Below are 13,850 nucleotides of genomic sequence, written 5' to 3'. Positions count from 1 at the left end.
CCTATACATGCAGGATAAGTGTATGATATGAGTGATAACACATATACATTACTAATGCAGAACTACTGATCTTTTTCTTCCAGCAAATTTCAAAACATTTCTGCCTATTGAAAACAATATCTTGCATCTTGAACCTTCTACGAGCACTGCTCTCTAACTCACCTGGTGCTGGGTCAGGTTTTGCTGACTGACACCTGGACTGCCTGCATAGACTGCTGCCATCATTGCCCATGGTTAATGGTCTGAGCAGAGAAAAATGAGGATGTGTCGGAGAAGCTGGACTTCGGCACCAAGAATTCTGAGTAGGGAACAGGGTTGCTGGGATCTTTTTTTCTCTGTAAACAGAAATACAAATGATTCTATTCTGTATATTGTATATATCTTAATATATATGTATAGTACACATATTTTATATAACTTGAATTATAGGTGGAGCAGTAGCAGCACCTATATTAAGGCTAACATTTTATTATAATCCCTTATTTACAGTTGTTTATAATTTTGCCAAACTTTAACCCTTTGGGCTGAAATTTTCCATATTGACTCTTTGATTCAGGTTGAATTTCTTTGGAAATTTAAGCAAAACCTGTTCAACCATTTCCAAGAACAAGGCTAGTGAATACTAGTTAGTTTGGCCAATGTTAACATTTTTTGAATTGTCTTTTGAACAGCTCTAGCCACAGCTTGGAGCAGAAGGTTGAAATTTAGCAGAGGAATACTCCCGGGGGCAGAGAGGGGCCTTTTACTGTCCTCATTAAAAAATCTGACCTGGTTTGGTCAAATTATAAGCCACAGAAAATTGCAATTGGTACATGTAAAGTAGAACACATTTAACCCTTATCCTTTGAATTTCAAAACATTTCAAGTGCATTGCACATGTTCCCATTCTTCAGTGAGCATGCTGCAAGGATCTAACAACTAAATCTCTGGAGGCGACAGACAAAAATTGCCCATGCTGCTTTTCCCCTTCAAAATATCCTGTGGCCTAAATTAAGATGCATTGCGCTGGAGCAGGAAACTATGAGTTTTAGATCCACATTTTTCACAAACTAGTGTGAATAATTCTATGAACATCACAACCTTTAGACTATAAGCTCTTTGAGGCAGTGAATGTGTCTTTTCTGCCTGGATGTTGCCTGGCACACTTTTGTGTGCTCAGTGAGTGAATAATATATAATGAACTCAGGTTTTCTTGCAAAATGTCCTATTACTTCATTGACTGAAACTAGTGCTCTCTCGCACAGAACCTAAAACAAAGTTTGGTTTGGATTTTGTTTGAAGGTTCAGGTCAGTTCTTATTTTATCCTGCCCATTTCACCCATCCTATTAACAACTTTCTTTGCAAGACGCTCATTTTAAAAACTTTCTTTCCACAGCCAGCCCGGAATAGTGCTATATTATAATGTCAGAGTACAGTTAATAGATGGATGGTTACCTTTTAATGAAAACTGGTCCTCGTTCCTCAGTTTGACCTTGGACAGCCCCTTCCTGTTCTGTATCAATTATCACAGACTCTGGTTCCTTTTCCCATTCATCTCTTTGCATTTTTGTTGGCATAATTGGCTTTTTGCTGCTCTTAAGGTATTTATCATCTTCTTGCTCTTCCCATCCTTGCTTTCTGTTCCAGTGAATAGGTGTGTACCAAGCAACAGCCTGAAGAAAAAGATGCTACTCATTCAGTTACTTCATTTAACTAGCAAGTTTATTGTTTCTGTTACATAAGGAATAGTGTGTGCGGGGGTGAGAAAAGAGGCAAGGGAAGTAAAGGTTCTAAGATATTTTTGAGCTGACTATATTCAAAGGTGTGCGCCAGAGAATAATGGCAAGGCATCAAATCACAGCCATTGATTTGATCTTTAAAATCCATTTTCAGTTCTTAAAAGTATAGGTTGGATTCATAATGTAACAGCTTTGCAATTCAACTGCTTGACTTAAATGAAACAGACCTATTACCAATGCAATGGCAAGTTTGGCCAAACTAAGGAAGAAGAGAGGGGAAAACAGTATAAAAATTTGAATAAAAACCAGCTTGGATCAAGTAAATTAGATTAATACTGTAAAAGGGAGACTGGATAGTTTGGATGGTTTGAGGAAACTGGTCTCCAGGTCACTGGTTCAAGTCTGCCTCAGGCTAGAAATGGCCAAAAAAATCATTGCCACTGGATTACTTTTAGGATATGTCTACATAGCACAGTAAAACCTGCGGCTGGCCCATGTCAGCCAACTCGGGCTCACGGGGCTCAGGCTGTGGAGCTGTTTCATTGCTGTGTAGACACCTGGGCTCGGGCTGGAGCCTGGGCTCTAAAACCCTGCAGGATGGGAGGGTCCCAGAACCTGGACTCCAGCCTGAGCCTAAGCCCAAGCCCAAAGTCTACATAGCAGTGAAACAGCCCCACAGCTTGAGCCCCGTGAGCCTGAATCAGCAGACATGAGCCAGCTGTGGGTTTTAGTTTGCTGCTTAGACATACTCTAAGTCTGGTCTCAGTCTCATTTCTAAGTGGACAAAGGTCCACCTCACAAAACCCACCACAACTGCCAATATTGTTGGCAATTGCTAAAGGGTTTGCCCATGGACTGAATAGACATGGATAACTGAACTTCTCACCTCTATGGGGGGCTCTCTAGGTTAAGGAAGAAGCACACTGGCAAGGAGACCTGCAGAAAACTTGCACTGCCGGGGCCCATGTTGTACCTGTTCGATGCATAGTAGACCTTCGTACTGCAAGGCTGTCAATCTAGCCCCTTTCTTTAGTCCTCAAGGTCTCAGTAATTAACTCGTAAACTCACACAAGGTTCACAGCCAGGATCTACTCACATTATGTGATTTGCTCAGTTAGGGCTCATGGGCTCAATCCTGCAAAGTCCTCAGTACTGTGGCCCTGATCCAGCTAAGCACTTAAACTCATTTACCTTTCAGCACCTGAAAAGACCCATTACTGTCAACAGGATCTAGCACAAGTCCAGACTTCAAAAAGGTATGGAGGGGGGTGACACTGGGGGAAAACATTTGTCCAGTCCCACTTGCAAAGCGCAAGTATTCAATGTTACATTTTCAACGTACCCGGAACATTGAAGCTTAACAAACCCAAGACTCACATACCAGTACACCTGCCACTTTCTTGGGTTATTTGCTTGCCAAAACTTTGCATTCCATTGCTGCTCTTTACAATTATCCATACATCCGGCCATCCTTTTAAGAAGGATGAGTAGAAGAATTTAGCAATTCTATTAATTACATGACAAACAGCTCATAAGAATCAGAACACTCACTTGACCATTAGGTTCACAAAGAATGGTAGTGCACTCCGAGCCTGTTTTAAACCTATCTTGCTCCTTCCAAAGGAAATCTGATGGAGGTTTATGAAGCACTTTAGCATCTGCTGTCCATACCTGCAACAATCCAAAGGAAGTAGTCAGATATAGAGGGGATGGTCCTCAGTAAGAAGCAGCAGGTTTCCCTCTCTCAAGGCTTTTATCCATGAAATCAAAGCCAAAGGGACTGCATTTCAACATCTGTAGCAATGGCTTGGTTATACTTATTATCATCAAGACCTGCTCTAGTGGATTAATCAAGATAAATCTGAGGGCATATTCTTCAGGCACTAACCTTAAATTTTTTGGGGGGGGGGTGTTAGCCAATGTTGCTGAGGATCAGATTAACCTCAATAGGAGGTTTCTTTTTATTTATGCTGGGTATTTTAACGGGCCTGCAACATAGGTCTTTACAATCCCAGTCCACGATTGATTTTGGAGCCTCCCAGCGTGGGAACAGGCAGTTCCAGTTGGGCAACAGTAATTTTTTCTCCTTTCGTTTTATACAGAAGATGTTAACAACATCATGCTCTGCAAACTGGATGCAATTATCTCACTATCTGTGGCCTTGATCACAATCGTAGCAGCAACAGGAACCACGATGTAAACATTTTTCTCGTGTAAAATGATCCTAATTTACTTTTGCTAGCAGCATTTCTAAAGGATTGACCTTCAGATCCACGATTTCAGTTCAGACCAATCTCTTTGTACTGAAAATTATGTTGCAGTATGGAGAGATCTTACAGAAGCAATACTTAGAGGGAAGAGTGGGAAATGGGGAAAATTCTTTATGATATCAGGCCAGAATCTTCAAACTTTCTGCAGAATTTTGAAAGCTGGGCTCCTTAATCCACATTTAGGCACCTAAATAAAAGTCCCCTGATTTTCAAAGGTGCTGAGCTCTTGCAGCTCCCGTTGAGTTCAGTGAGATTTGTGAGTGCTCAGACTTCTCAAAGTATGGATTTATGAGCCTGACTTCAAGCATTTTAAGTTTGAAATTTTGACCTTGCATTACAGTGGATGAAGAGCAACTGAGTTACAGAAGATAAACTCTTAGCTATCCCCTCTGAGTTCATTTGGCATATTCCTCTTCTGTACTCACGGTTACAGTAGAATTGGCCTTCATTCTGATCCTTGGTGGGAATCTGAATAGAGTTACTGGATGGCCGCTGACATTTTGCTGGAGTGTATACTCCCCAATGCCTTCCTCTTTATCAGGGGAACAGTTAAGGATCTTCACAAAATGACCACCTGAATGAACTTCTGCAATTTTTAAGTTGCCAATAGCACTAAATAATAAAAGTAGAATCAAAGATTTAAAAGCATTTCACAAATGAAATACACATGCCTTTAACTATAACAGCCTGCCCCCATGTCTGCATAATAAACATACTGTATGCAGACTATTTACAATAATAATAATCTGCACTTTACATAGACCCTTTCATCTGAAAGACTCAGTGTGCTTTACATATATCAACACAAACTAGCTATCTTACATATTTTTGGCCCCACATTACCATTGGAAATTGGTACTTTTTAAAAAAAATCATCATCATCTCAGTTTGCTATTTGTATTTTCTAAATGTATTTAGGTTAACATTTTTAAGGCTGACCACACAATCTGGCCATTAGAATTTATGGGAGTTGTGTGGCTAAATCCCCTTGTCAGTTCTGAAAATCTCAGTCATTGACTTCATCTATATATTTTCTCCCTCCTTTCTTGGATTTCCGCCTGTCCCTCATTTTCATTTTCCTTTGTGGAGGAAAGGGAAGCTGATATTATTAACCAATATCTAAGAAACAACACGTTAAAACAATTAAGACCTACTCTCTCTTTCATTTCAGAAATATAGCAAACAAGGGTCTGTGATTTATCTACAGAAAGCAAAGGAACTCCTTGAGTGAGCAGAGGAACACTTTATCTTCAGCAAGCACTGGAAAACAAATTTATCTCTGGAGCGTTCCTCTTCTAAGCAACTCACACATGTCAAGAAAGCTCTTTCTAAAATGCAGTTATGGACTATAATGCTCGTTACTTGTCTTATCAGACAAGTTGTGAAAGAAGTCCAAGGAATCCTCCACTTTTCCATCTGACATACACCATGATTTAGTTAATTGTTTAGCCCTTGTTGTAATGTCTTGTCAGTGTCTCCTGTCTTTGCCCTGGCTATGCATGCCTTCTTCTGTTTTGCTGATAAGTTTAATATGTAGGTGTTTGTGCCTGTATTCAAGCCTGGCCCTATAGCACAGATAGACATGGGTCTGTGTAAGGTGGCAAAATAATAACTGATGAGTGGCAAAAACCACTCACCCACCCACCCAGAAATTCATTCATGCCGCACAGTAGGGGTCATGCTTGCACATGACAGTGAGGCTGCCTGCAGTCTGCAGCACCTAGTGACAGATACGAAAGGGGTGGGGGAGCTGTCCATGATCTCCCCCAACAGGAACTAAGAATACATGCTTACTGATCGCAATGCTTACTGATCGCAATACTGTGCTATGCAGCATGTAGGAAACCCTCCCTTCCTCTCCCTTTGCTGCATCTTTGGGCCCTCTATTGAGTCCCTTCTCTCTCTGGGCAGAGAACAAGCATACAAGTCTGTTTGCTCCTCCCATCAACAGAGGGAGTCCTTTAGGGAGCTTCCCATGGAAAAAAGGGCCTGATTCTCTATGGTACCTTGCACAGTGAATCATGATTTAAACTGATGTAAAATGCTGTCCTTCTGGTCTGGTATCATTTATCATCATTATTTATTTGTATTACCGTAGTGCCTAGGAGCCCTAATCATGGACCACTGTGGTAAGTGCTATACAAACACAGAATGAGAAGATGTTCCCTGTGTTCTCACACTTGGCACAGGTGTAGATGATGACAAGTTGTGTGGCGAAAAAGACTTCAGTTGCAGCATGAGGATAAGAAGGATAAGCCATATTGCTTCCCCATGAGAAAATTTGTTAGAAGTGCCTCCCATTCCATCAAACAGAGGCTGCTACTGGAGGAAACAGGCCATGTGAAGAAACAAGAGAAAATCATGGATACCAGGACATATGGGGTAGCAAAAAAAAGGAGTTTTGAGCAGGACAGTGGCAGTGGACAGTAGGTGCTTGAGGAAGACTTGTTTCTAGACAAGACTTGAATCTGGACTTGTAGGTATAGGAAAGGTAAATGGGATAGGGGTGGGGTCAGAATATAATGGGGGCCTTTCTGACACAAGAATGGTGAAAAATGAAGAAGCAAGGGATAGGAAATGGGACTGTTGAGTGGTATGCCAGTACAAAGCTTCCAGCTCACTGGAGAATCTGGCCTTGTATTTTTAACTTAACAGTGTCCCTTTAATAGAAAACATCCCACCTTTTTCTAAGCCCAGAAGTCTTAACTTTTGAAAGGAAAGGTTTATGTTGGTACAATTACTATGACAGGAGAAATATAGGATGAAAGGTTTATTTAAATGGGTGCAAATGAAGGTCTATACATTTATTTGCCAGTGGACTTAGCTCTAGGTCTGGGACGGGGTAGAAATGGACTTGGGGAGGGGGGTATAAATATTGAAATTTGTCTAGGATTGCAAAATACCCTGTACATATTAGTGTCAGATATGCATCTGAGATATAAAGTTTGGATACAGATCCAAATTGTTTTAAAGTTTAGAGGATTGGCAATCTAGATTTGGTTTAGTTCAGCCCTAATTAGTGTATGCAGATGTACTTACTGCAAAATAGATATTGATGATTTACATTGTTTAGAGTGCTTCAACTCCATTTTTCTTACATTCAATAAAACACACAAAAACTTACTTGATTTAGAGGTAAGGTTGCTCAAGCGTGAACAGCAAGGAAATAGTTAAGATCACATCCAACACAATCCCAGTCTCCAAACATTAGCCCACTATTGTCATTATACTCTAGCACTTTTGGTGCAACAATACTACCACCTTAGCTGCATACATGAAAAAAAAAAAATGGGAAATCTCACTGCAGGGCACAACCTCAACTCCCAGCTTCCACCGCTCCATTATTTAATCATTTAGTAATGATTGCAACCGTACAATTGCAATCTTAGCATTGACGCATACCACACAGCAAATGAATTTAAAGTGAATTAAAAATTATAAAATCACACTGCTGATTAAAATATCTTAGTTTATCAAAAACAAAAACTTCTACCAAATTTCTGTGTACTAAATAATGTTACTGACATTGTGACTTCCATCAAAAAATATACACTACTAAACACAGCTATACAGAAATACTATTGAAATGTGTATATGCCACATTTCATGTCTATTCATAATATGTTATATAATACAATTATAAATCAACAGGCTGGAATTATGATTGTGCATATGATTGTGCGTAATTTCATTGGATGGGAACATCAAATTGCTAGGAACATAGGATTGGTAGGGACTTCTTGGGTCACCAAGTCTAGTCCCCTGCTAGCGCAGGCAGCCCCATTGTATAGGTGGGCACTGAGAGGGAGTATATTTTTAAAATTTCATGTGGGTGTGTGTGCTGTTGCAGTTGAGTGTCATGATGGTCGGTAATTAATCAACTGAGAATTTTTTAAAAATTGCCTATTTCATGCATTAAACAATTTTAACCACACACAAAGCAAACTGTCACCACATTTTACTCTTTATCTTCTACAGTTAGCAGAGCTAATGATTTCTCTTGCTTTCTGTGTGAGACGAGATGTGACAATCCCCCACTGGAAAATAGTTCTCACAATACAAGGAAATTCATGAAGGAGAAGGTAATCACTTATCTTTCTGTGTTTAGCTAGACTTATCCTGCCTATGCCCAGTCAAACAGTAGACATATCTCAGGATTTGGAAATGCTGTAGAATTCTGGAAACAATTTCAGCTTTCTAACTGGCTTTCAAAGCTATTTTTTTATAGCTATACTTGTAATGTCCTGAATTACACTGGTCTAGTGATAGAAACACAAGTGGTAAGTGCCATGGATTTAGGAAGACCTTATCTGCTAGAGAAATGGCTATAAAATCGAAAGCATTATAAAATTAATGAGTAAGAGAAAGCAGCAGGTAACATAGATTTGGAATTGAATAAAGCATTTGTTATAGAATCTTCTCAGAGTATTAGTTGTTCCAATTGTGGCTGCGTATGCAAAGTAAGGAGCAGGGAGGTAATAGATTCTCTTTGGACAGTTCTGTGGAGGAACCACCTGCAATATTGATCCTGATTCTCCTCTCACGTACACTAATGTAACTCCACGGACTAGAAAGAAGTTGCTCTTGATTTATGTTGGTGTAAGTGAGATCAGAATCAGGTGCACTGTGTTCATTTCTGGGCACTTAGGTAGCAGAAAAATATCAACATTTTGGAAGGAATTCTAGAAAGGTTCCAAACAAACGGATTCAGGGGCTGGCGGGATTGAGTTCTGAGAGAAGATTAAAGAGTTAAATACATATGGTTTAGCTAGTGAATCACCAAGGGGACAGGGAGACATGGTAAGAGAGCAGATATGTTTGAGGGCTGGGAATTAAAAGAAGGCAGAAGAATTACTTAGGTTGGTACAGGGGGGTTCAACTAAAAGCAATGGGATGACATTAAAAAAGGGAAAATTTAGGCTGAATATCAGGAAAAGCTTCCTAACATTAAGATGTCTGGGCCTTAAACATGATCTGTCCTGAACAAACCACTAGAAAATATACTGTACAGGACAATCCACATGGGTATGGGATGCACTGGACCTAATGGGGCAGATCCTCAGCTTGTGTCACTTATCCTAACTCCACTGCAGCTGATGAGCTGTGACAATTTACACCAACTGAAGATCTGGCCCAATAGGTCTTTCCCATCTCTAATATCTAAGATTCTAAATTAGAGATGGAAGGAAGATATACTGGGATAAAGAGTTTATCCCTCGGGCCAATATATTTTATGATACGGCTCTTAGTAGGTTAGAATAAATTTGGACTAACCTTGGCTAACCATCTAGGGCTCAGTTTATTCCCTGGGTTACTTCAGGTTCGGCTGGTCCAACCCAAAACTATGGGACCCCCCTCAAGCCACCTGCAACCCCAGCTCCACTCATGGGCGTGGAGCTATGAAAAATGAGCAGGTCAAGCCCAAGAGAGAGTGGGGCCAAACCAGCCAGGAGATGCAGAATTTCATTTCCTTTTCTGGGCAGCCTCCTAGAAGGGCCTCTCTAGAGCACTAACCAGAGTTTATTAGTGACCCTCCTGCAACAAAACTCTGAAAGAAGGATGGTGAATATAATTGCTGTACTCTCCCAACATCAGGGCTGTAAAGTAGGCAGATAGGCCTAGTGGTTTGCAAAGGGCCTGGTCCCCACACCAGCCAGAACCAGAAGATCAGGTGATGAGGTCAGGAACCATGGGTAAGATACAAGAAATCAGGCTGGGTCAAGAAACCAGGAGGTCAGGACCAGGACACAAGAGCAGGCAGCACCGGCTGAGTAGTCCAAAGCAGGGTGGAGCCCAGTTGTACAGATGACTTCCTGTTCCTCCTGGCTTAAGTAGGGGGAGTGAGACAATCAGGAGCTCTGGTATTTCACCAATCAGGACCCATGGTGGAGCCTCCTATTTGAGTTAGGTTTCAAGGAGTCCTGATTCTAGCTGATGCCAGTAAACCACTGGGTGGAGGGTTGGAGAGTGATGACTCCCTAGGAGCCCTGCAGACATGGTTTCAAAACCTGTAGGTCATGATAGCTAAGGTCAATTCCACCTCTGGGGCAGCTGCCTGTGAAGGACTCAGTCTGACCTCTACACTTTTGGTGACTTATCTTCAGCAAACCTTCAAACCTTTGACATTCTCCTATGTCTTGTGGATAATTGCTTGGCCTTTCATTAAGTGCTGTCTTACTGCTTACCTAATGGAGATATTACAGAGGGCTGTAAAGGCACACCATCTCTGCCCTTCAGAAATAAATTGTAGGGAAGTTCCCCATAAAAACACAATTACAGAGTCTTACTGCTAAAACAAATGAAGTCTTTAGACATCTGATGGCTTAACGCTGCACCTGTACCTGGATGCAGAAGAGGTGTAGTCTTCAGCTGCTGACGGTGTCCTTCCCTGTCTCTCCAAGGGCCCGGGATGCTGGACATTCCTCTTTGAGTCAGTGAACAAAGAGCTGAAATAGTCCTGACCTTGTCCTAATGTATTCGTGTCAAGGCTGAGGGACCTAGACCTAGAACGGGACCACTTCGGTGACTCGGTATTAGTGCTGCCCTGAGCTGTTGAACAAGCAAGAGAGACAGACAACGAGTGATGTCATAGATACAAAACAACAAAATAAAAAAGAACCCAATATTTTTCATCGTTTATTTTTGTAACAAAAATTGCATAATCTCATTTCCTTCCTCTCCCTTGAGTTGTTAATGTAAAACGGTGCTCAATGAACCCTTCTCAGGAAGCTTTAAACCTATGGCTATAAAATGGAACACAGCTGGCAAAGTGAATATTTTGTTAGTGACATGTCGATTTATTACCTTAGTGGAATTATCTTGGGTAGCTCAAGAACAATAAATTATGCCACTGGCAGTATAAGTGTCATCCTGCAATTTCAGTGCTGCTATAAGGTGTAGCATCAGCTGTGAGTTGGGACTGAACATATTGAGCCTCTCTTCCACTTACAGGATGAATATGAAAATACCCTCTCCTCCTCTTTGGACTTTTCGCTGTCTGTGCAAAAGACCCCAAAACATGCATCCATGCACCACCTGGGCAACCCCACTCTCATTGAGACTGTAGGATCTGGAGCAGGGGAGAAGTGAATGCTGCTGGTGAACCCCTCTCTCACAAAGAGATCCCCTGGTCTCCCACCGAAGTCTCATCAGAAATCAGCTTCCCCCAGATCCTGTCAGTGCTTGTGACTCAGTCCTGCTTTTCAGCCCTCCCAGAGTTCTGGATCCCAAAGAGATGGGTTGGGGATGCCATGCCAGGTGGACTATCCCTATGCAGATCCTAGCCCGTGCTGAGCAGCCTCAACTCTTATTGTTTTCCATGGGAGTTAAAGCACCTGACAGGAGGTGCTCTGTACTCATAGGATCTGTCTCTTAGATGGCTAAAAGTCAAACCCTTCTTGATTTGGCAACATTACTGTGTCAGCAAAAGTAATAATGTTGCACGAATTAGCTTTTCCATTGTACTAGGAATGCTGGCTCCAATCAGGCATACTGATTTGCTTTTTCCAATGGGATTTTCTGATTGTAAAAACAAGATGTTTGAGTTTCTATTTTTCCATCTTACAGTGCATTATACCAAAGCGGTGACACAGGGCAGGCCCCCATTTCAATATCTTGTTTGTAGTTCCCGCCCTTGAGACTCTCTGTGGTAGAGTTCAAATGAAACAGCAGTTCCAGTCATTGGGCAATGAAACAGGGTCTCCTTGTCTTGGCCAGTGAAGAATTACTTGCAGCCAAATGTAATAACATCTGAGTAATAAGGAGGGTAAAAGCTACAGCACAGTGGCCTAAACAGAAAGCCATGGCAGGTGTGCAGCTTAATTGAGCGTGAATTTTGCAGAGGCTGAGTCTAACTAGGAGGCACAAAAGAATGAATGGTGTTCAGGGATTTGCCGGAGAAGAAATGGGGCAACGGCCAATGAGCTCCATAATCAGGAAGCTAGATGAGTTGTTGGACTCTGTTGCTCTGTGCATGCTAGAGTCTCTGTTAGATCAAATATTCAGAGCGGCAGAACGGGCAGCAGCAGAATGAGCAGACTGTGTTGAAGCTGGCTTTTAGTGATGTGTTAATAAGTTAGTTTGTTTCTTGTTTATAAGTTAGTTTGTTTCATCACATTGGTGGTGGCTTTTTCTGTGTTACTGAATACTGTGGGCAAAGGTTGGGCTTTTAAAAGGGGCCTAAGGGAGTTAGGCACCCAAATCCCACTAAAATCAATGGGATTCTTAGCCTAAAGTGAGGCACCTAGCCACAAGCCCCAAGTGTGAGAGGATGCAGAGTTGCACCCTCCCTGAGGACGATGAGGGACACTGCCCCAGAGGCAGACACAGTCTTCCCCCATGCTGCACTCTGTGAACAGGCGGTGCATCATTTGAATCAACTATTAGGCGGACATAGACTGCTTTCCCCAGCACGCTGGCTCCGCTCTGTAGCCTAGTGTGGTGGCTGGGCTGGACCACAGCCTTGGGTCTTCCCTACCCACTATCACCTCCCTGGGGGCAACAAGAATAAGCGTAGCTGGGACCACTATTATGGACTTCTCTTGAGCAGCCACTTTAGTGGAGGGAGGCTTCTTGTGCTTCCCTTGACCCTCAGTGTGGCTGAGCAAGGGCAGCACACAATCTGACTTTATGTAAAATGTTGCAGTTCATGTAACAATGCATGCAGCTCGCAAATACACCCAGAAGGTGGAAGATCTGGAATCAATATTTAAGTCGTGTGGTGGCCAGTCCAGAACAGACAAGGAATTATAACTAGAGCTGGTCCAGAATTTTTCATCAAACATTTTTTTCCACAGAAAATTTTGAAGTTGCTGAAACTTTTTATTTTTTTCATTGGGAAAAATCAAAGCAATTTTTTTTGTGTTTCAGGTCAACCCAAATTGAAACATTTTGGATTGCCGCACTGAATCAAAACGTTTCATTTCAGGTCAGTTTGACATTAATCTGCATCTGCCGAAACTGCCACAGTACCCCAAGGGAGTTGTAGTTTGGGTGCCTCATACCCCCATTTTTTCTTATGGGCTAGACTCCCTGGTTGGACTACATCTCCCTTGATGCACAGCTGTCTCCCCTCTTGCTGAACTGTCACCAGGCATCATGAGAGTCCTACAATCACCATGCATCATGGGAGATGTAGTCTGGCTGGGGACTCTGATCCATAGAGGACAGTGGGAACATTAGGCACCTGAACCACAACTCCCAGGAGGCACTGTGGCATTTCCGCCAGATGCAGTTCAATGTCAAACCAAGCCAAACAAAAACATTTTGATTCAGTTTGACAAACCAAAACGAAATGTTTAGATTCAGGACTGTCAAAACATTTCAGTGGAAATGAAACATCTTAACATTTACAGAATTGGTTGTTCCATGAAAAACTTCAGTATTTCAACTTCTTGTCCTAATTTAGGCTTAAAATTGTGTCAAAATATCAGAATTTCCCCACTGGATAGAAATTCCAATTTTTGACCAGCTCTAGTTATAACTGCATTCACAGAGCCATGCTATTACCCCACATTTGCAGGACTATATTACAGTTCCCTTAACATGATTGTAACATGGCTTGTTCTAGTCACCACAGATAAAAACAAAGAGTGCGATGACATGTCTGGGAACAACTATGTTGTAACTGGATTCCCAAATATGGTTCTAACCGCAGTGCAGAGAGAACATCTGTCGTAATAAAAACCAGGGTTGCCTATGCCTAACCTGCCTTCTCTGGACAAGCCACCTCTTCTTGAATGAATTCTTTCAAGGGTATAGCACAATTCTCTTTGCATTGTTATAACACAACTTGTTCTAGTTTACACAGGCAAAACTAAACCATGTAATAATGTAAACCACAAATATTTTGTAATTTGGATG

At 41.7% G+C, this 13,850-nt stretch overlaps 1 protein-coding gene across 14 annotated transcripts in view; it reads right to left on the bottom strand.

Annotated features, from left to right (window-relative positions):
* Positions 1-13,850, bottom strand: part of LMNTD1 (lamin tail domain containing 1) — a 295,893-nt gene that overhangs the window by 48,837 nt on the left and 233,206 nt on the right. For 10 of the 14 annotated variants that reach the window (XR_012155635.2, XR_012155637.2, XM_073317668.2 and 7 more), the window contains 5 exons: positions 10,331-10,538; positions 4,415-4,601; positions 3,271-3,390; positions 1,436-1,653; positions 163-335 (listed from right to left, as the gene is read on the bottom strand). Coding sequence is in view for 11 of the 14 variants with exons in the window: in XM_073317668.2 (XP_073173769.1) it covers positions 163-335; positions 1,436-1,653; positions 3,271-3,390; positions 4,415-4,601; positions 10,331-10,538 (906 nt within the window). In the remaining 3 variants the exon portion in view is untranslated. The remainder of the gene's footprint in view (positions 1-162; positions 336-1,435; positions 1,654-3,270; positions 3,391-4,414; positions 4,602-10,330; positions 10,539-13,850) is intronic. The other 4 variants (XR_013634835.1, XM_078849448.1, XM_078849449.1 and 1 more) reach the window with 1 other exon arrangement.

The sequence above is a fragment of the Lepidochelys kempii genome, chromosome 1, assembly GCF_965140285.1.
Source record: "Lepidochelys kempii isolate rLepKem1 chromosome 1, rLepKem1.hap1, whole genome shotgun sequence".
Lineage (NCBI taxonomy): Eukaryota > Metazoa > Chordata > Testudines > Cheloniidae > Lepidochelys > Lepidochelys kempii.
The sequence above is the reverse complement of the archived record's forward strand: the minus strand, read 5'-3'. Positions and strand labels throughout refer to the sequence as shown.